The 21,610-nt window shown below is 54.4% G+C and overlaps 1 protein-coding gene across 4 annotated transcripts in view; it reads left to right on the top strand.

Annotated features, from left to right (window-relative positions):
• Anks1a (ankyrin repeat and sterile alpha motif domain containing 1A) overlaps positions 1–18,493 on the top strand; it is a 156,660-nt gene extending 138,167 nt beyond the window's left edge. For 2 of the 4 annotated variants that reach the window (XM_038341972.1, XM_038341970.1), the window contains 12 exons: positions 450–557; positions 9,763–9,861; positions 10,714–10,866; positions 10,944–11,051; positions 11,551–11,715; positions 12,743–12,868; positions 13,114–13,185; positions 13,487–13,573; positions 16,009–16,146; positions 17,389–17,559; positions 17,831–17,929; positions 18,374–18,493. In XM_038341972.1, the coding sequence (XP_038197900.1) occupies positions 450–557; positions 9,763–9,861; positions 10,714–10,866; positions 10,944–11,051; positions 11,551–11,715; positions 12,743–12,868; positions 13,114–13,185; positions 13,487–13,573; positions 16,009–16,146; positions 17,389–17,559; positions 17,831–17,929; positions 18,374–18,493 (1,446 nt within the window). The remainder of the gene's footprint in view (positions 1–449; positions 558–9,762; positions 9,862–10,713; positions 10,867–10,943; positions 11,052–11,550; positions 11,716–12,742; positions 12,869–13,113; positions 13,186–13,486; positions 13,574–16,008; positions 16,147–17,388; positions 17,560–17,830; positions 17,930–18,373) is intronic. The other 2 variants (XM_038341973.1, XM_038341971.1) reach the window with 1 other exon arrangement.
• The last annotated feature ends 3,117 nt before the right edge of the window (positions 18,494–21,610 follow it).

Raw genomic sequence — 21,610 nt, 5'->3', positions numbered from 1 at the left:
CCGCAGCAGCTCTAGAAGCTGCAGTGAGAGGAGCGGCCCCAGGCTGGTGGGCACTAGGAGCTCTAGTGTCCCCCTCTAATGCCTATGGGGACAGACTTTTCTGCCATGCCTCTGTGCGGTACACTGATTAGGAGTTGACCAGAGCCATTGGGGGTTGGCTCCCCCGAGCCCCTAGCGCAAGATCGTGCATGTGCAGCCTCGCCCTGGTCCCGGACAGCTCACACGGTGGGGTGTGAGTGGGCAGCAGCCGCCCGGGTTGGCCCGTGTACAGTACCAGGCAGCTCGAGCAGAAGCTGCGTGCCTGCTCTCTCTGCTCTCTTGTACATAGTCTGGCTGCTTTATGGTAATGACTATGATGTGGCAGTGCCATCTGTCTTCCTCTGAGTGCCGCTGCTACCGACCTTAATGGGTTTTCCCTTTTTCAAGCGTCTGCCGATTCTCTCTCGTAGGTTCTCGGACCGCTGGAGCAGAGCGTCGGGGAGTGGCTGGAGTCAGTCGGCCTGCAGCAGTATGAAAGCAAGTTGCTGCTGAACGGCTTTGACGATGTCCGCTTCCTGGTAAGTGCTTGCAGGCCACCTCAGTGGCCACGACTGCTGCGTGTTGGACCCTGGCTTCCCTGACCTAACTGAGCCAGCTGGAGTTTGAAAGAGCATATAACCCCCCACCCTAGGGAGGACCTAACGGAGGGGATGTGTGCTAGGAAGTCGGCAGAATGCCTGATGCCAACTTTGCAGACACTCCTGGCCCCGCTATCTCTGTCCCAGATGCCATTCGGGTGGAGCACTCTCCAAAGGATCCCTGACTCAGACCCCTACCCCAGCCCTGCTTCTTAGACTGGGTGCTGGTGTGCTGGATGCTGGGGCATCTTGGCCAGCATGTGGAGCCAGTCCCCAACAGCTTTGGTGGACAGGACAGCCAGGTACCCCATGGGGACTCCATGTCCCATCTCAGGTGGATGCCAGGAATTTCCTTATTTTTCAGACCTTTGCTGTTGTCACTGAAGCAAAGGTCCCTGTCTCCCCAGCCAAGTGAGACAGAGGCCAGGGTCACGTGCGCCTGACCTCAGGCTGTCAGGGAAAGGCTGTATTGTCAGTTTGGTTTGCTTTTCCAAGGTTCAGTCTGCACTCAGAATACAAGGGGGGGTCAGTGGAATAACCAGGGGCTTCTCTGCTCCCTGGGGAATGGGGACTCAGCTTAGACCCCGAGCTTAGGAGTCAGTGGTTCCACTGTTTGTCTAGAAACCTTGCCCAGTGTGTCTGTCCTCGTGGGTCATTCAAGGCAGTGCCTGAGCCAAGCATGCTCAGGAGCTGTGACATCACAGCAGCCGTGATAGCCGGTTGTCCTTAAAGCGGGCTGTGTGCCGGTCTCGGCAGTTCATGTATGTGAGCTCTGTGACTTCCCAGCACCATGGCGTGTGCTGTCGTCGTCACCTGTTTCCCGCATGCAGACAGTGTGATACAGAAGTTGAGTGGTTTGGCCGGGGCCGCACTGCTGGTCACTGGCCAAATGAAAATGTGTGCTTGGGAGTTACCAGGCGAGAAGCCGCTCTCCGAACAGTGTCGCCCGTTCTCTCATTGTGGGGTGTGGCAGCAAACTATTTAGAAGCTGCACACCTCAGTAAGTGAGCAGACCCACTGCCCTGTTCCTCCCATTTAGTCCTGGCAGCAGAGCTCGGTCACTGTGTGCTCTTGTCCTGCCCTGCGTGTGAGGGCCATGTTTGTAGAGCTGGCATAGAGCCCCCAGCTGACCCCCGCCTCAGTGGTCAGCACAGGGTTTGGTGTCTTCAGGGGGGCGCCTGCTTTGGTTTCCAGGGAAGACCCGGAGGTGCCTTAACCAAGCCATCTCTGTCCCTGTGCAAGTCTGCAGTGAGCCAAGGTTGGGCTGTTCTTTTTCAAACTTTAAAGGCTACAGTTTTAAAATTGTTTTTCCCTTTGTAAAATTTAAGCTGTGTGGGTGTGTTACGGTTCCTGGTCTCTTGCTTTTGACTCACCACACTCTTTAGGGAAGGACCATGAAGTGGGAAGGCGGTGGGTCCGTCAGTGGGAAGGACGACTGGCCCTGGCTGTGGGGTTTTGTGGTCTTTCCTTCTGAGTCCTCCCTTCACTGTGCCGCTGGCAGGTCAAACAAGAGTGACTGAGCCTGCAGATTGTGGGACACAGCTCCTAAATTTGGAAAGGGTTACTTCTTCAGCCCTTGAGCAACCCCAGGGCTACCTGACCCTACCTAGAACCAAACCAGATAAATGCCTAGATGACAGTTTTGGGGAAGCATGACCCTGAATCACATGCCCATGTAAGGTGCAGAGCCTGTACCAGAAAGACCCTCCACCCTGTAGCCAACAGCATGGTTCCTCCAGGGCAGAGCTCTTTGGTCTGGAGCATCCACAGGCGCGTCCACCCAGCAGTGACCTGAGCACACCTGAGTTTAGTATGTTGCTTCACGGTACCTGGAGGGGCCTGAGTGGCGAACCCCATCCTGGGTAATTGTATGTTAACTGCCAGGTGGACTTGAGAATAAGTTTTAGCAGAGGCATGTTCCCATTCAAGAAACACTAAGCACGTGGTTCTGGTGTGCCCGTCCAGTTTGGTTCACAGTAGGCTGTGAATGTTTCACCTAGTTCCAAGATTCCCTGGAGATGTTTCTACGGGATGCAAAGTAGCTCCAGTAACCCCAGATCCAGATGTGTTGGGAACATCTGAACACATGTTCATAGTCAAGGTGCTACTGTGGAGTTCCGTGTCAGGGTGCTCATGAGCACTATGGAGCTCTGTGCATGGTAAGGCGTGTTCCAGGCCGATCTGCTTTAACCATGCCAGATCTCTACCCTGATGTTTTCAGTGCTCTGGCTGCTTTAATGCTCACATTTACACTGAGTCCTTACGCCTTCTGTCTGCCGCTCCCAGGTTCACTTTTGGGGCCACACAGAAGACTTATGTCCTCTAGACAACTGAAAGCTTCATGGTGGCTTTACAGGTTCTATGTTGTCTGGGCTCCTGCTCTTAGTCCTGACTGTTCCCATGGTGATTATGATGCATTTGGGCTAGGACTTTATAGCTTGATCCTCTTCCACACCCTCTTGCCTGTAGGCAGAAAGGGTCAAGCCAAGGCCATGAGAGCTACCGTGAGCTCTTGTGCTGATGGAGCCTGATGAGGGGCTCAACGCTAGGACCAGGAAACCAAGCAAGGGAGTGTGGCTGCCCTGCCAGTCAGCAGCCACCACATTGCCTCATGGCCCTTTCATCTTCACCACAGACCATGTCCACAGGAAATGGGCTTTCCCAGGAGTAAGGAGCAAACACATTCAGTCAGTTCAGAAGGAGGCATTGATGCTGGCACACCTGTGCCTTCAAGCTTGCTGAGCCACAGTGACAGCCTCGTGGAAGTGCTGATGGCATAAGTGATGGTGGCTCCAAAGCCAGAGGGTTGTGATGGATGTGGAAAGACGTAGAATCAAAGAATATCTGATAGAGGGAGACCATGTGGGGCTGTTGGGAGCACACAGAGGGATGCATGACCCACTGTGCATGGGCGGTGTAAGGACTGCCAAGATACACCTGTGCTGATCTCTGGGCGAGTCATCCTTGGGGGGAATGAATAATGGGTTTTCTCTGTCTTCTGCTGTGATGGGTGTAGAATTGGAACAGCAGATCCTGCCTGCAGGCATCAAGTTCAGAAAGCAGTAGCACGGTGGAAGCAGCCTTGTGCTAGACCTGAGTGAAGCTTAGATGCTGCGAACAGCCACGTTCTGCACACAGGACCCAGAGCAGCGTCACCCAGGACCACAGGTGGGACAGTGGAGGACCAGAGCACTGAGAAGGTTACAGCAGAGCCAGTTCCAAACTTGGACCTGTGCTTACCGAGTCTAAAGGGGAAAGCAGGTGATTGGGCCAGAGACTGCTGGCGGTGAGACAGGCAGCTGGCTGAGAGCAGGGCCTGGTGAGGCCGAAGGGTGAGGCTGCACCTGACCCTGGGATGTCCGGAAACCATGTGAGGTGCCTTGCTGTCTCTGAACGCGTTGTTTGAAGGGCCTGTTGTATTGATGGCTCCCACCAGGCAGCAAAGGCCTGAGTGCCAGGTCCACCTGGCCTTCCGAAAGGTTGAAAGTGTCAGGACATTCGGTGCGGAGGGTAGGGGGGGAATGTGGCTCCCAAGGTTTGGTTAGAAGCGACAGGATGGAAGGAAGTTTTGCTTCTTATGCTGCACCTGAGAAGGGCCTCCAGCTGCCCCCCACTGCTTTTCTTTCTCCACAGGGTTTCTGCCTGCAGGGCTGACAGGCTCCCAGGGGCTCCTGTCTGCTTCTGAGGTTATGGGTCTCGACTCAGCACCGCTTGGACCCGGAGCCCCCTCTCTGTCAGCCCAAATCTAAGGTGCCCCCGTCCTGTTCCACAGCCGTTCCCTTCAAGCCACTCTGCTTGACCCCTGGGTCTCCTGCCCTGGCCCCTTTGCCCCCCTTTACCTTTGTTTCTGGTCTGAGACCCACAGCCAACTGGAGCAGAGCTGCCCAGATGCTGCACAGCATCCAGCTTCTCGCCCTCCTCCCTCCCCACTCCCCGAGTTTCTGCGTGTCTCTGCACAGCACTTTGTGAGCCAACTGCTGGGCTGCAATTTTCTCTGTCCTGTTGACATGGAGCCCAAAGCAGGAGGTTGGTGGAGATGAGGCGTAGACAGGTGCATTCTCAGAAAAGCCTATGTCCTTTCTGGGCTACATCAGCCTTGCCATGTGAGAGCTAAACTCCTCAGGTGCCCCAGGCACTGATGATCCCTTGATCCAAGTTCCACCCACTCACCCTCCAAAAGGCTGATAAGGGAATTGAGGAGGATCTGTCATCTCTGTGCTCTGCAGCCTGACCTGTGGTGGCACATGCTCTTGACACCTGCGTGGGAAGGCTAGGTTGTGGTCACCATGAAGTAGCTAGGGAAAGCTCAGGAGAAAACTCACAGCTCTGCTTGGTTCAACGAGCTTAAGTGAAGACAATGTATTCTCTAGATACTTCCCGGTGGATCTGAACAGGATGTTCCTCCTCCCTGTTCATCCTACCTGTGAGATGTTGTTTACCGGTGTCCTTCATGGTCCCATGCATTCACACAAGCTCCAGAGGGATCGTGCCATTATTACCCTAGCTGATGAGCAGCTGTTACTGTGTGGAGGCTGAGGGGCCATAGGGTGGTGCATGCCCTCCTCTGGAGCAGAGCGGGCAGCAATGGCATCTGCAGGGATTGAGCTGCTTTTGCCTACCAGTGCCTGAAGACAAATGAGACTGAAACCAACCAACTCTCGGCTGACTCTGGCCCAGCAAACCTATGCTGCAGAAGTGGGGAGAAAACCAGCACCTCTGCCTCTCCCAGATCAGAAGGACAGAGACAACAAGAACCTGCCTGGATAAACCCCAGCACCTCCACAGTTCTTTCCATAAGGAGACAGCAAGATGGTGTGCACTATTCACAGGTGTCTAAGGCCAGGCAGTGGTGGCACACATTTGTAATCCCATCACTCTGAAGGCAGAAACAGGTACATTACTGTGAGTTCCAGCTCAGTCTGATCTACATAGAGTTCAGGCCAACCCCAGAAACACAGTGAAATCCTGTCTCAAAAACAGAACGGAGGGTAACAAAAATTAACTCACTGAGAAAAATATACCATCTTGAGGCAAAAAACAAAGGAAAAGAAAAATGATGGTGTCCTCTACCCTAGGGGACAGATAAACACATGGCCTTCACAATTGCTTTGTGCTTCCTTCACTTTTGAAGTGTTCTGGAATAAATCTGCATAAGTTTCCTACTGAGGAAGGCAGGACTCAGTGAACATGAACCAGAGACAGGTGGTAGAGGAGGGGCACTTCCTGCTCCGCTCTTTCTGGTAGCGCTCTCTAGTGAGCGAGATACTCAGTCCTGAGAACAAACAGCCACAGCGCAGCCCGCAGCCTGCTGCCCGTAGATGGGCTGAGTGCATCCTAGCCTCTCCGCCCCTCCCATGGAGTAACCTGCTCTGGGGTCTCCTTTGCATTCTGCAGCTGATCCTGGCCCAAAGACTGGAAAGCAATGCAGCTGTCATTTGTCCAGGTTGGAGCTCCTTCCCTCCTGCCCGTCTCCTATCTGGAATGTTCCTTCACAGATGCTGCTCCTTATAGCCACAGAAGGGAGGGAGATGGGGAGGTCACACTCTAGTCCGGGACCTGATTGCTAGGGTGCTGCCTATGTGACATCTGGCAGAGCCCAGGACTGTGCCTCTTACCATGTCCCTCCTTTGGATTCAAGGAAGTGGTGGAAGCCAGCCTTTCCTGCCTGTTGTGTGCAGCTGGGGAGCTCCCTCCCCTCAGCTGGGCTTCCCTAGAGCCCTAAACCTGGGAAGCTCAGGTCTTTCTAATTGAGGTCTACACTCCCCAATGTACTTACCCCTGCAACCCCTTGCCATCTGCCCCTCCCCTGGCCTCTCAGCCTGGCCAGCAGGAACAGGCTCACAGTCAAGAACTAGTTCACCTGAGCAAATGGCCTGGCTGCCTTGGTCTCTGAAATGTGTCTTTTACCCCACTGTGAAGGCATGTATGACTACATGGCTCCTCACTAGGGTCAGCTGATGTCGGGAGCACGGACAGATAGTGACTGGCGCTGTTTTCAGTGACAGCCTCATTTTTGGTCTAAGACCTGGTTTCTCTGCCCTGCTCTCCATCCGTCCAGCCGTTGCCCACTGTTGAAGGGCCTTCTGCACCCTCTCTCCCCAGAAAGTCCTCCCAGAACTTATTGGACCACAATTTGTTACACTGTATTGTTTAGGCAATATGCAGTCAGTCCTCTCTAACAGTGGGTTCAGCCTGGTGGAGAGTGATGTAACAACGCGGACACAGAACAATGCAGCAACAACTTGGCATTGCACTGTGCTGAGCTTTGTAAGTACTCTAGAGATATGAAGCAAAGGGAAGAAGGTGCAAGCTGAGTCAGGAGAGGGCCTGTCGGGGCAGCAGGATCCCCCGATCCATGCAAACACCATCCCCTTCCCATAGCATCTGACACTGGGCCTCCTGCAAGCTCACGCTGCCAAGGTGCCAAGGAGAGGAAGGGACACAGCAGGAACTGCTCTGGGAGCCATATTTCCCATCGTACCCTTCATTTGTTCCCCTTGTCTTCCTCAGAGCTTACAGCTCTTGACCCTGGGCTAGGGTTTGATTCACATAGAACTGGCAGGAGCGTGATGGAAGTGGCTGTTGGGCCACGCTTCTGGAAGTTTGTGTTGGTTTACCTCAAGTTCTTGCTTAGGTGTCACCAGTCTGGGTATTTGGCCTTACCTATCAGCAGACTTTAGATGCAGTCCTAAGCAGCTGCAGGGGTACATTCTGCAGCCCCGCAGCAGCAAAGCCTAGTACAGAGCTCTCAAGCTGGTGGTGTCCTCTGTAGGATCTCTATCCCACACACAGGTGCTGAGGCGGAGGTGGGGCCACCAGGCCATGGTATGCATGCACTGCCCCATCTACCTAACATGTCCAAGTGCAGAGTGGCAGTGGATACCTGCCTTTCTAGATAGAATTCAGAAAGAGGCCCAGAAGCAGCCATTCTAGACCCACAGGACTAATTCCAGTTCTGGGTAAAGCTTGCTAAAGAAACAGACTGCCTCTGCCCAGAAGGGAACGAACAACTGGCTCTACACAAAGAAAATGCCAGTGCTTAAGAGTAACCCTGGAAGGGATTCCCCAAACCCGACATTCAACATGTGCCATGAGCCGAGCCCCTTTCAGGTATGGGAAAGAAGGTCTTTACAGAAGGCCCGTAGGACGCTGGAAGAAGCAGAGCAGCTGCAGCAAACGTGGGGTGACCCAGAATCTGGCCCCAGACTCTGCGTGGCAGAAAGGAGGTGTTGCCTGTAGCAAGGAGAGGTAGCTGAACTAGCCTCCTCAGAGAGAAGGTCTATCTCCCTCCCTGGAAAGCACACACAAGCCAAGCAGGGACAGAGAAGCGCGGCCTGTAACCCGGAACGGCTGTGTGCAGAGCAGGAAGACCATGAAGCAGGGACCCTGATGGATGCTGAACAAAATGAGAAGACATCAGCCTCGCTGGGACACCTAGCGCTCATTCCTCCCTGAGAATGGGTAACCCAGCGCTGCAGGGACACAATCTGCCAGGACCTTAAATGTACACACTCTGTAAGCAATAGGTGCCCGTCTGCAGCTCTGGCCTAGCAGAGCTCGGTGACTTGGGATTCTGTGGTTGCCATTGTGAATGACCTGGAACAGGGCATTCTTCCTCCAGCACTGGGACGTGGGCATGCTCTCACCCCAGGGACTCACTGGCTTCTAAGAGAAAGGCAGCCTGCATAAATGCCTGGCCTGGGTAATCGGAAGAACTAAGGAGAGGTGTCAATGGGGCGGTGGTACCACACACCTTTATCCCAGCCATCAGGACACAGAGGCAGGTGGATGTCTGGAGTCTTAGTTCAAGGCTAGCCTGGTCTACATAGTAAGTTCCAGGACAGCTAGGAGAAACCTTGTCTTGGGAAAGAAGGAAAGGTGACGACAGCCGCGCACCGTGGGTGTCAGGGGTGGCGAGGGCTGCAGGTGTGTCATCCTCACAGCGCTGGCCTCCAGGAACAGTTGATTCCAAGAAGGTCACTGTGGCGGAGCGGGCAGGAAGAGCTGGGGGGTGGGGGTGGTCAGTGAGCAGAGTGCTTGCCTATCATACACAAGACTCTGACCCCAGTCTCCAGCACCGTGAAATCCTGGCATGAGGCTGTGCACCCTGTAACCCCTTCACAGGAGATGGAAAATCAAATATCTGAGGTCACGGTGGAGCTGTGACTACATAAGTTTTATACTCACAACTGGACATGGAGTAGAGGCAGGAGTGTCTCTTAGTTTGCAGGCCAGAAACTACACAGTGAGAGAAACAATACAAGCCAGGTGGTTATGGTGCACGGCTTTAATCCCAAACACCCAGGAAGCAGAGGCAGGCAGATCTCTGAGTTGGAGGCCAGCCTGGTCTACAGAGTGAGTTCCAGGACAGGCTCCAAAGCTACACAGAAACCCTGTCTCAACACCCACCCCCCCCCCCCAATAAAAACGCTTGTGTCTGTTACAGTGGGGCAGTCTCCCTGGGCTACAGGTGTGGGGTCTCACTGCTTGGGTTCAGATCTAAGCTCTGCCGCTAGATATAAAAGTTCTAGAAAATTCTGATTGCCAGGTGTCTCCATTTTCTCACATCTTGCCCAAGATTACTAGAGAGGCTGGCATCATTGTGGTGGTGAGGTCGGGTAGCCCATGTAAAGCAGCACTTAGGAAAAGCAGCCTGCCAGCTGTCCTGCTCCCTGTCAGACTCAGTGCAACGCCATGCTGTCTCTGCAGCGTCCCCACCAACCGTCTGTTCTGTAGTGGAGGTCAGGGGAATGCTGAGTGCAGCTTAGCTTGGACCAGCTCTGTTCTAATAGTTCTGACTCCTGGCTCCCTTGTGAGGGCTGGCTCCTGAGCAGCTGTCAGCCTGCCTTGTCCACTCAGCTTTGGGCTGACAGAGCTATGTCTGTGGGGAAACGCAGAGCTTTCCCTCTGAGGTGATGCACAGGGGTTGTGAGTGCAGCCTGGCCTGGCCTAAGCTCCATGTGCTCTGGGAATGGACAGTCTGAGCAGGTTTGCCTTCAGCTTATGCTGGCCGCTGTCTGGCGGCCGTCCCCTGCCTTCACTTAGTAGCTGTGACAGAAAAAATCCTGACATGGGTCATGGCAGGCTGACTTACAGAACGCCATGGCTCCAGTGTAGGAAGGACCTAACTTCTTCTCTGTCTCAGGGCTCTAATGTGATGGAAGAGCAAGACCTGAGGGAGATTGGCATCAGTGACCCACAGCACCGGCGGAAGCTGCTGCAGGCTGCACGTTCCTTGCCTAAGGTGACGCTCCCAGGCCAGGGCTGTCTTCTTGAATGCCTAGACTAGTGTTTCTCAACATGTGGGTCACATTATCAGATATCCTGTATATCAGATATTTACAGTTCACAACAGTAGCAAAATTACAGCTATGAAGTAGCAACAAAGTAACTTTATGGTTGGGGTTAACATAACATGAGGAACTGTATTAAAGGATCACAACATCAGGAAGGCTGACCTAGGTTGACCAGAAAGGAGCCTGGCTCTGAGGCATGCAGGTCTTTTCCCATGTCTGCCCTCATAAGAGCCCAGCAGGGCACAGGGTCTTGAATTCCTTCTTGTAAAGCCTGTAGGGCTTCAGAGGTAATAAGCGTCTTGTCTGATTGGCCAAGGGGATCTAGGGTCCTCTTGGCAAAGAACCTAGACCCATAGTCTTGGCCTATCACTGGTACCCCCTTTGGAGTCTCTTTTGACTCATTAGAGCCCAGGCTAGCCTATCTTGACCCCCCAGAGAAGCCTGAGGGGAGCAGGCATGAGAGGCAGCGGCAGCTCTGGCTTCTCTGAGGCTAAGCCTCCATTCCCTTGACTGTTAGTGCCGTGGCCAGTGTCCCATTGATCCTTTTACTAACCCAGAGTTCAGGAAGTAACTGCTTCACTGGCACACACTATATTCTTACCCTTACAAGCCTGTGACCTCCCAGAGCTCATGAGAAATAGTCTCTTGCCTCTACCTCCTGGCCCCTCCTCCTTATATCCAGCAGCTGCTACTCTCAGAGTAGTGATGGGCTGTGCCAAGGGAGGGCCTCGGGGGTAGCCTTGGTCTCCAGGTTCTTGCTCTGTGACTCAGGGATGCCATTCTGCCTCCTCACACCACAGGTCAAGGCTCTTGGCTATGATGGGGTCAGCCCCCCCTCGGTGCCCTCCTGGTTGGACTCACTGGGGCTGCAGGACTACATCCATTCCTTCCTGTCCAGCGGCTACAGCTCCATCGACACTGTGAAGAACCTCTGGGAGCTGGAGCTTGTCAATGTGAGTGCATCGTGGGAGGCTAGGGCAGGAGGGGCTGAGGAGCCCAGCTCCACTCACCACCCCTCTGCTCCGCCCAGGTCCTGAAGGTTCACCTGCTGGGCCACCGTAAACGCATCATTGCCTCGCTTGCGGAAAGGCCCTACGAGGAGCCACCCCAGAAGCCCCCGAGGTTTTCCCAGCTAAGAGTGAGTTCAAGGAGGGAGACGGTCTATGACTCTGTGTTTTCGTCCTGGTTACATGACTCAGGATAGCAGACAGCAGTCCCTGCCCTCTCCTGCTGGACTCACACACAGGAGAGTGGCTTCTGTTCTTTGCAAGGGTGGCACCTCTTGTCTGTATCCCAAGGTGCCAAGATGGCCACTAAGCAAGGACCACTTTAACTGTAGGAAGGAACGCACGTATGCAGTTCCAGTGGGGCCGCACCTAGTACTAATAAATGTGAGCACTCGGCTTCTGCCCTCCTGCCCTGTCCCCTGAGCGACACAGGATGGGGTTGGTGAGGCTACTTGGCCTCTGGGGGATTTGCTCTTCCTGGGCCCAGGCAAGGCCTAGTCGCCTCTGTCCACGGCTCCTGGCCACTTGTGCACCTCCTTGCTCTCCACCCTCAGCTCTGTGCTCACCATAGGTAGCCTCAACACAGCCGACACCTTCAGCTGGGAATTTCACCAGTTTCTTGCCCAACAGTGCCAGGACTTAATCTCCCAGACGTCATCGCCGCTGAGCCAGAATGACTCCTGCACAGGGCGGTCGGCAGAACTGCTGCTGCCCTCGGCAGACACCAGCAGGAGGCGCCACGACAGCCCATACGACCCTGGGGCAGTCTCTCGAGCAGAGCGCTTCAGAGTACAGGTGAGCGGAAGGGTCAGAACCTGCAGGGATCAGCATCAGGAGGCAGCACTGCCTGCCTACTTCACCCCTACCCAAGGGCCTCCAGGAGCTTTGAGAAGAGCCACCTCCACTTCCCTCCCATCTTTAGATCTGGGGCTCTCCTGGGGCCTGGTCTTCCCGTCTAGCCCTGCAGAACCACAACCCCATTTCCCCGTGTGCTCCGCTGCCGCTGTTCTTAGACTCGTGGGCACAGCTAGATATTTCCTGCTTCCCTATGCTTCACGAGAGCAAGGCTGGTGCAATCTTGCATTCTGGGCTCAGCCTTTGGAACCCTCACCCTCGCACATTCTTCCAGTGCTTGCCTGTCTGTCCTCCTGCCTTGCCAAGCTCTGGCTCTGCCCCTTGCTGCAAGTAGCCTTCTGGACCCCAGCTTGGCAGGTGTCCCTTCCCCTCTGGAGAGCTGACGTCTCACTCCCACCGGCGTTCTGACACCCCTGCACACAACCTCCTGTCATGAGGCATCTCCCTGTTCTCTCAGCATTCCCTCCCTTCCTGCAGCTGTTATTTTACAGACTTGAAACACTGCCATTTGTTCAGTTCTCTGTAGAGCCTGCACATAATGGTAGCAGAAGTCTGAGATCTTTTCTGAACCTATATCTCCATCCCTGCATAGGCTCCTCCCACCCCAGTTGTTAGCAGAGGGTCCATTTAAATCGCATCCTTTGCCCAGGACTTGAGGAAGCCAAGGACTCAGTTCCATGGCTTCAGCCTTTGTTCTTTATGCGAAACATACCTACAGCTTGTGTTTCCACACATCCTGCTATGTGCGTGCTCCTGTCTCGGGTGCCAGAGCTCTTCCTGGCTGTGCTTGCCCTGAGAGCACCTCCCTTGGCCTCAGTGCTGCTCAGGTGCCTGTTTGCCCTCTACACTTGACTCCTGCCCTCGCTAGGGTCACCGGTTTCCCCACTTTTGGGTATGCTAGAGGCCAGAAGATGAATTTGTGAGCTCCCCTGGAACAGGTGAGCAGTGTCCAACTGCGTTTTTACAGGAGGAGCCCAGTGAGACCAAGCTGACCCTCCGTCCACCCAGCCTGGCTGCCCCCTATGCTCCGGTGCAGAGCTGGCAGCACCAGCCAGAAAAACTCATCTTTGAATCCTGTGGTTATGAAGCTAATGTGAGTCGCTCGCGCTCTCCCAGATGGCCACCCTCCCTTCCCCCTGGGGCGCTGTTCACAAGGCTGAACCCAGGACTGTAGGCCAGCCTCTGCTGTGCTAAGGGAGGGAACTCTGATGGGAGAGGAGAGAGGACTGTGTTGGAAAAGGTGACCCTCTAACAACAGGATGGCCGGCCCACATTGGCTAGGTCATCCTACACAACAGCACGTGTGTTCCTAAACCCACCTTCTACCCCTTCCCACAGTATCTGGGCTCCATGCTGATCAAAGATCTGCGAGGGACAGAATCCACACAAGATGCCTGTGCCAAAATGCGGGTAAGGGACTGGAGAGACAGCTCAGCAGTTAAGAGCACTGGTGCCCTTGCCGAGGACCCTGGTTCAATTCCCAGCACCCACATGGCAGCTCACAACCACCTGTAACTCCAGTTCCATGAGAATCCAATGCCCTCTTGCTGACATATACACAACATAAAAATAAAAGGGGAAAACGTGGGGAGGTGGCTGACTAGAACAGCAAGTGGGAATGCCATTTACCACCTCCTGGGCCCTACTGTACCACAGAGGGATGGCCCTTACAATCAGATAACATTCTCAGCCTGCCCCGGATTTCTTACAGAAATCTACAGAGCACATGAAGAAAGTCCCGACCATCATCCTGTCCATCACGTACAAAGGGGTCAAGTTCATCGACGCTTCCAACAAGGTATGGTTCTCGTGAGGCCTGCTGGCAGGTGTCCCCTGTGACCAGGTGCCTGAGAGAAAACCACCTGAGTTTCAGAAGGGCTGGTCTGTGGTCTCCTGCCTCTGTGTTTCTGGCAGTATACACGGGGTTGGGGCATATGTGGTAGAGGCTGTTCATTTCATGGAGCTCAAGGGGACAGACAGGAAAGGGGGCAGGGACAAGCCTCTGGCTCCTCTGATAACACTACCAGCCAAGGCCAGCCTTCAGTACATGAGCCTTCCAGGGACACCTCATTTCCTAACTATGTCTTCTGCCGCTGGTCCCAGCGGCTCCTGACCACCTAGTAATCTCGCTGTGTAGTCCTGGCCGAACAGACCATGCTGGATTTGAACGCACAGAGATCCACCTGCCTCTGCCTCCCAAGTGCTGGATTAAAAGCATGTGCTGCCATGACCAGCTCAGACTAGTAACTGTGAGTGCCAATAAAACTCAGAAATCAGGGCTGGAGAGACACTAAGTGTGTAAGAGCACTGGCTGCTCTCCCGGAGGACCCAGGTTCAATTTTTAGCATCCACATGGTGGCTCATAACCGTTTATAATTCTACTTCCAGGAAGATGGAATTTCCCTGGCCTCAGCAGGCACCAGGCCCATGTGGCTCACAGGCACACACAGGCAAAACTCCCTACACAAATTTACTTCCTGAATAGTAAATGTTGGGCGACAAATCTCATGCTCCCGACTTACCGAATGGCACAGAATAAAAACTTCACTCTAAGGAAAACACGAATAGCAAGATCAGACCAAAGCAAACCAGGGCCCAGCAAGGTCAGTGGTACCCATAGCTCCATGGCCGGCATCTGGGGATGTGGTGTGGTACTGTGAGGGCCAGGGGGGGTTGGAAGCCCTGCTGTTTCAGCTCTTGCCTCTGGCCACTGTTCCCAGCTTTTCTTGGGAAATATCCATATTCCTGGTGCCTTCAGTCTCCATTGCTGTCACCGTCACAGCTTCTTGAATTCCCCTGGCCCCACCTGACACCATGGTCTTCCTTTGAAATTGAAGTGCAGGCCTCCATGACCCTGTAACCTTTCTCACTCTTCATGACAACAAAACTAGTATCTCATAGGTGATGCCAGGGTCTGCCGTCCACTAAAGTAGCTGGGCACTTAGGCCATGGCTGTAGCTTTTAGACAGTTTCTGTCCTGCCAAATAAACACACAGGGGCTTAATATGAATTATACATGCTTGGCCAATAGCTCAGCTCAGGCGCATTACTACCTAAGTCTTACATTTAAATTAACTCATAGTTCTTATTTGTGCTTCACCATGTGGCTTGGTACCATTTCTCAGTACAACATGCCCGTCTTGCTTCTGTGTCCGCCCTTCTTCCTCTCCTGGTCTGGCTCTCCTGCCTAACTTTATCCTGTTGGCCAGTCAGCGTCTTTGTTAAACCAGTCATAGGGCACATATTCACAGTGTAGAGGAGTGTTCCACAGTGGTAGAACACGATCAGATGGCTCCAGGAAAACACCTCCTAGGTGGCCCTGCACAGGCAGAGCATTCTAGCGGCTGCTCTTCACAAGGAAAAGGTCCCAGTGAGTCCACGCCTCCATCCTCTTGTTTGTCGTGGGTCGGGTCTGCCCAATGCCCAAACTGCCTCCAAAGTCAATACAGAGCCTTTGGCTCCTTTTTAATGCTGTTGTCTTCAGAAACCGTTTTGTCCTTGGGCCAGCTTCTTTCTGCCTGGGTTATTGTTTCCAGTTCTCCCTGTAAGCCTGGTTCAAACACCATAACCATAGTCCCTTCTAATGCAACCTGCTCCACCTCAGCCTCTCAGTCCAGGGGCAGGGACAGAATATAGCCTTCTCTATCCTGCATTTCTAGACGACTCCTCAGACACACCTTTGCAAAGGTGCAAGAACCATGTTGTCAGGTTAGGCACTGCCGTAGCTCCACTTCCATGTTACCTATTCATGCCGTGACCAAGCGGCCCAGAACCAATTCAGAGCACAAAGGGCTTGTCTGGCTTACGGTTTCAGAAGAGGAAGCACAGCTTGCTCTGTTGTGGTAGACAGGAAACAGTAAGGAGGGCCTGGGCAGGTATAACCTTCCAAAGCATCTCAGTAACCTGCTTCCTGTGCCCCACCTCCTAAAGTCTCCAGCATCTTCTAGACTATTGCCAAAAGCTGGAGAAGTGTCCAGTACGTGACTCTTTGAAGCACTTCCTGTCCAAAGGGCAGCGGTGGGCAGAGCCATCTCGCTGCCAGGTCCCTGGCCTGGCCTGAGAGGCTCCCTCGGTGCTCTGCTGCCCTCCTGTGGGGACAGGTGAAGCATGCATTTGCTTCCTGTTGGCCATGGCCAGGGGTGAGGAAAGAGGGGTTTGTAAAAGGCTAGGGTGGTAATCCTAGAGGCGTGCCCTGAGGGGACCGTGAGTTCCAGAACACGTTTTTCCTGGCAGAATGTCATTGCTGAGCATGAGATCCGGAACATTTCTTGCGCTGCGCAGGACCCGGAGGACCTTTGTACCTTTGCCTACATCACCAAGGACCTGCAGACGAGCCACCACTACTGCCACGTTTTCAGCACAGTGGATGTGGTGAGTGTCCCTGTGACGACAGCAGGCTCTGCTTGAGAAGGTAAAGATGAGCAAGGCTACTGAGGGGGCCGCCATCCTGCGACTGGATGGGGATCTGTGCTGGCCTCGCCCTAGCAGGCAGGGGACTGGCCTACAAACGAAGCCCGGTGGTGCCCAGTGCAGTCCTTTTCACAGCACGAGTAGCAGCCCAGAGGGAAGCACCCTAAGCCTGGCTATTGGTGGCACCTTGGTTTTTTAGCTACGTGTTTCCTAGGCGGGACAGGGCCCCAAGCTGCTGGTAGTGGTACACCCTGGCCTTGGCTCTCCTTGCTCCTGCTCACCCAGCAGGAAGTCTCCTGTGTCCAGCGCTCTGGGGCTTCCTCCACACAGATGCTGCAGGAAGTCTTTGCAGCCCCGGATTGTGGTGTCAGATGCCCAGTTTTGCCCCTAGTAGCTGGATGATCTAAAAACGTTACCTCTGCTCCCTCTGGGCTGTACTGAAGATTACGTGGTGTAAGCTCCTAACCTGTGGCTCGCAGAGGCACACCTGCTCCTAACTCGCTGTGCTGCATAACCACAGGCCAGTGGACCACGGAGCACACTCTACCAATCACTGGTGCTCCCTCCACCTTGGGAAGCCAGCCAGAGAAGACTCAGGAGAAAGCACAGTCCCCAGGACACCAGGGATGGACTGCAGGTGTCTCTTCTTGTGATATGAGCAGCCTAGCTGGGCTTTGGTTTTTTTAAAGATCTTTATGTATGAGGGCTCTATCTGCATGTATTCCTTTAGGTTAGAAGAGGGCACCATGTGGGTGCTGGAAACTGAACCCAGGTTCTCTGGAAGAGCAGCCAGTGCTCTTAACCTCTGAGCTGTCTCTCCAGCCCCAGCTTAGCTGGTTTTGAAGTTTAGTGTTTGAAAGAATCATGCCTAAGAAAATTAAATGTGCTGAAATTCCTCACTTTGAAATAAGTCTGTTGGGTTTTTTGTTTTGTTGTTTTTGGTTTTTTGAGACAAGGTTTCTCTGTGTAACCCATGGCTGATCTGAAACTCGCTCTATAGACCAGGCTAGCCTTGAACTCAGAGATCTGCCTGCCTCTGCCTCCTGGGATTAAAGTCCCTGGCTCTGGGTGCTATTATTATAGGTGTGTGCCACCACTGCTGGGCTTAAATTTTTATTTTCAAAAAGAAGTTTCCTACTCCCTGTAGGAATACGGGGTCTGCAGGAATCTGCACTGCTCAGCAGGCTCTCTGCTTCTTCCCAGAACCTCACCTACGAGATCATCCTGACCCTGGGGCAGGCATTTGAGGTGGCCTATCAGCTGGCCCTTCAGGCCCAGAAATCCAGGACCACGGGGGCCTCTGCAGCCGCAACGATTGAAACAAAATCTTCCAGACCGGTGCCCAAGCCTCGGGTCGGCGTGAGGAAGTCTGCAGTACGTGCCCACCCCCATCCACAAGGCACCCCTGGGCTTGGGTGGAACTGGGCACATCAAATGTCTTCTCAGTCCTTGGCAGTTGCCCCAGAAAAGCAGCCCTCATTCCTTTAGCTCCCCTCCCCTGCAGCCCTGGGTTCCTCGGGCAGGAGAAGGCAGCCATCTTCCGTTGTCAGGCCCAACCGGGCAAGTCGTCCTGGGACTGCCAGTACGTGGCTACAGCACCAGTGACCCCCCTCCCCCCGTCTGTCTGCTTTGCTCTGCGCCCCAGGTGCCGATGCCCCCCGATACTCGCTGCTGTCACTGTCACACCTGCACCACCCATCGTCCTTCCTACCTACCGCTGCCGTCCCTTAGTCCTGGAGTCAAGGTCTTTCTGCCTCCCGCTGTCTTGTGTGTCAGGCTCTCTGAAGCGTCCGTGAGCTGTCTCATATCCCGGTGGCCTCATGCTTTGCCTGTGTGACACTCTTTTCCCTTCTGGAGATGCCCTCGCTGTGTGCTCTGCCCATTGTCTTTGTCGTGTGTCCTCTGCAAAGGTCTAGAATGCACGCAGTGGTCTGCCCCAGGCTGAGCTCTTCTGCCCACTAGAGGGACCCAGGGGCTGGGGGCTGCTGAGCATTCGTCCCCTTCCTGCCCACCATGACCAGACCGCAGCTTAGAGCGTGAACTCTTCTGGGGCAGGGTTCCTCTGCGTAGTCCCCGAGGAACTGTTCCAGGCTCCTGGAGGTGCCCATCCTTCACCTTCAGGGCGGGCAGGTGTGCGGGCCCTATGCAGAGGCCACATTCAGTCCTAACCTGTCTCCTTGTTTGGCAGCTGGAACCACCTGACTTGGACCAGGAGGCCCCATCCCACGCTAGTGTTTCCTGGATTGTGGACCCAAAGCCAGACTCTAAGCGGAGCCTCAGCACCAAGTATGAGACCACTATCTTCTAAACAGCCACCCTGTCTCCACTACCCCACTGTGCCTTTGCCACCCGATGGCTCTGCTGTCTCAGCTCTCCTTCCAGCTGCACGGGACCTGCCCTCCTGGCAGAGCTCTAGACTCCTCCCCCCTCACAGCTCCTGCTTGCCACCACCTGCACTGTGAACCTCCCTGTGGGCCGAGGCAGCTAGGGCAGCTTTCGTTCAAGGGCCCCAAAGCCTCTACAATAGGCCCTGGGAGGTGAGGAGTGGGGGTAGCTTCCACGGGGACCCCAGTAGCCTCCCCAAGGTTGCTCTCCTCTCCTGTCCTATCCTGGGTCACAGCTGGATGCCAAAAGCTACCAGTTTTCACCTTTCCTGACCCACCCACCACTGTGACCACCCAGTGCCAGGGGCCCTGCACACAGCCACTCTCAGGTGCTGCTGTGACCCACCCACCACTGTGACCACCAGTGCCAGGGCGCCCTGCACACAGCTGCTTTCTCACCTGGTCAGGCCCCATGATGTGGCTTCAACAGAGACAGACTTTCTGTAAGGGCCAAGGTTGTTACTGGCCACACCCTTGAGCACGTCCAAACAGTGGGTTCTTGAGGGCCCTGTGTGTGCTTGGCCCCTTTCTGTGCTGTGGGCCTGGCTCTGGAGTCCAGCTCACCGAGGCGTGCCCTGCACACAAGTGCACCTTCTTCCTTCTCAGAGTGGAGCTGCCTGCGCACAGGGCGGACACTGAGCAGCTTCACTGGTGTCTGACAGCATTCTCACACTCCCTCTGGTGGTAGGGACCTGAGACAGCTGTCATCCAGCCATCCCCAGCAGCTAGCATCATGGAGCTGGATCTTGGAGACAGCTCCACATGTCCCGATGTGGGAAGATCAGTCTAGATGGCAGCAGGCAGAAGAACTGGTTCCTGTGGCCTTGGTGCCAACAGTGTAGGACAGTGGAAGAGTCAGTCAGCGCCGAGCGGGGACCAGGGCTGGCCCTTCCACCGCCTGTCTTTGTGCCTTCCTGGACAGATGGGCCAGGAGCAGCAGTGGGCTGTAGGCTGTGGAGGGCGCTCCGCTCCGCTCGGGGGAGGCAGGGACCTTCTCTCCTGCTCTGTGTCCTCTCCATTTCCTCCTCCGTGCGCACTTTGGTTAACTCTTTCCTCCCCCGTTGTTTGCTTCTGCCAAGCTGAGCCACTGAGGAGCCACACTGTGCTGCAGAAACAGCCGTGGAAAGCACAGGCTCCTGCCCCCAGCACCGAGCCTCGTCGACAGCTCTGAAGACCCAGGCCCAGCCCTGCCCGTAGGATCTCCTTTCAGCGCTTGGTCTGGAAGATCAAACCCAGCCATGGAGGCAGAGAAGACACCAGGCGTCTAGCCGAGGGGACAATAACTCTTGATGGCCCAAGAGTGGCCTGTCCAGGACATGTGTTTTTAATAGGAAAACGTAATCTTTTTTTTTTTTTTTTTTTTATAAATTTTTAACACTTGGTTCCAGCTTCTGGATAAAGCTGTCAATCAAGATGACAGGAAAAGACCTCGTCTGTACAGCCCTCTGCCTTCAGGATGGAGTCCCAGCCTGGGGGTGGCTTGGGGCAGAGTTGAGACTTCAGACTTTTGTTCCCAGCTACTAGTCTAGAGCTAGACTGGGGTGATAATACTTGGGCCAGAGCAGAAGTTTCTGGGGTTCCAGTGGGGATGAGCAAGTAGTTTCTGGTGTGCGGAACTCCTTGGTACTCTCCTGTCCATGTTAGCACTGCCCACGGCAGCTGTGCAGTGTTGACAGGCTGCGGCAGCCATGTCAGAAGGGAGAAGTGGCTTTGTGTGAGCACTAGTGGGATTATCAGCTGATTGCAGCTTGCCAGCTTGGAACTTGGCTGGCCTCACTCTGGTTCTTTTTGACTGTTGTTTCCTCTTGCTGGACACATCTGTTCCAGATGTGGAAAAGGCTGTCCAGTGACAGTCTTCCGGCTGTGGTCTTGAAGACAAATGGTGTCCCTTGGACTCTTCCGCTAGCTTTGCTCTTTAGAGTGACTTGGGTGGCAGTCATCCTCCCAGGCCTGAGGAACCATGCGGAGCAGAGTACTGGGGGACGGGGACAAGCCAGGCCAGCCACTCCCCAGCGTTTCTGGAGTAGAGAGCAAAGGAAAGAGAAGCACTGAGCCCGTGGGTGCGTTAGCAGGCAGCACTCATTCTGGTTTTGGGGGCAGTAGGCCAGGCTTGAGCCGATTTGTGACTGTAGCTCGGGGCATGTGCATGGAGCGCTGCTGGGCGCCTCCTCCTGTGGCTGCCCCCTTGGGAAGCAGGGTTTACCTCTGCTAGGCCTGTGGGCTCTCTGTCCTCTCTGGGAAGAAGCCAGTGGTCCTCCACTGCTAGGTACTGGTGACAGAACTTCCTTTCCCTGCCTCATACTCTCAGCCCTAGAAAGTTGCCCTCAGCTCCCACCTTGCAGGAATCCTGCTCCCAGAGGTGAGCTCAGTGGTGGGCACAAAGCCTGGGGACACTGTAGACACTACGATGAGCTCCAGCTGCATTTTGTTCTAGAAATCCCAGGCAGGCACTTCCCCTTGAACGCTGCTATGTCTTATTTATTCAGGGGTGTTTCTAACAGAAAGTTCTCTGGCTTGTCTGCTCTGGGGCTCTTTCAAGATTGGTTTCTGAATAGTCAAGAAATTCCTCTTCTACTCCTTGGGGTGGGTCTCTCCCTTCATTCAGGACAGGTGCCAAGTAGAAGGGTCTGCCTTTGGCACACTTGTGCAAGTCATGCCCTATGGCAGACCAAGGCTGTGAAGGAGCCATTCTGGTCAGAGTGGTAAAATGTTGCCCAGTGCTCTTGCTGCAGTGGCCGCAGGCTCCCTTCCTTGCCTCCTGGCCAGCCAGACTGCCCGAGCAGGAGGCTCCAGCGGGCTCTGCCTCTGAGGTCGCCTATTCGGGAGTCTCCAGAACCCACAGCTGCAATTGTCACCATGTCTCACAGTCGGCTACGCTCAGGTCACAGGAGTTGTTTGCTCATGGCGGACAGTGGGACTGGGGATTGTAAGAAAAATGTTATTTAATCTTTCTCCTTATTTGATACTTGAATGACTTCCCTTTTGTTTTACTGTACATAAAAATTGTTAATCTGGTCCGATTTTTGTTTGAATTATGAACC

The sequence above is a fragment of the Arvicola amphibius genome, chromosome 9, assembly GCF_903992535.2.
Source record: "Arvicola amphibius chromosome 9, mArvAmp1.2, whole genome shotgun sequence".
NCBI lineage: Eukaryota > Metazoa > Chordata > Mammalia > Rodentia > Cricetidae > Arvicola > Arvicola amphibius.
The sequence above is the reverse complement of the archived record's forward strand: the minus strand, read 5'-3'. Positions and strand labels throughout refer to the sequence as shown.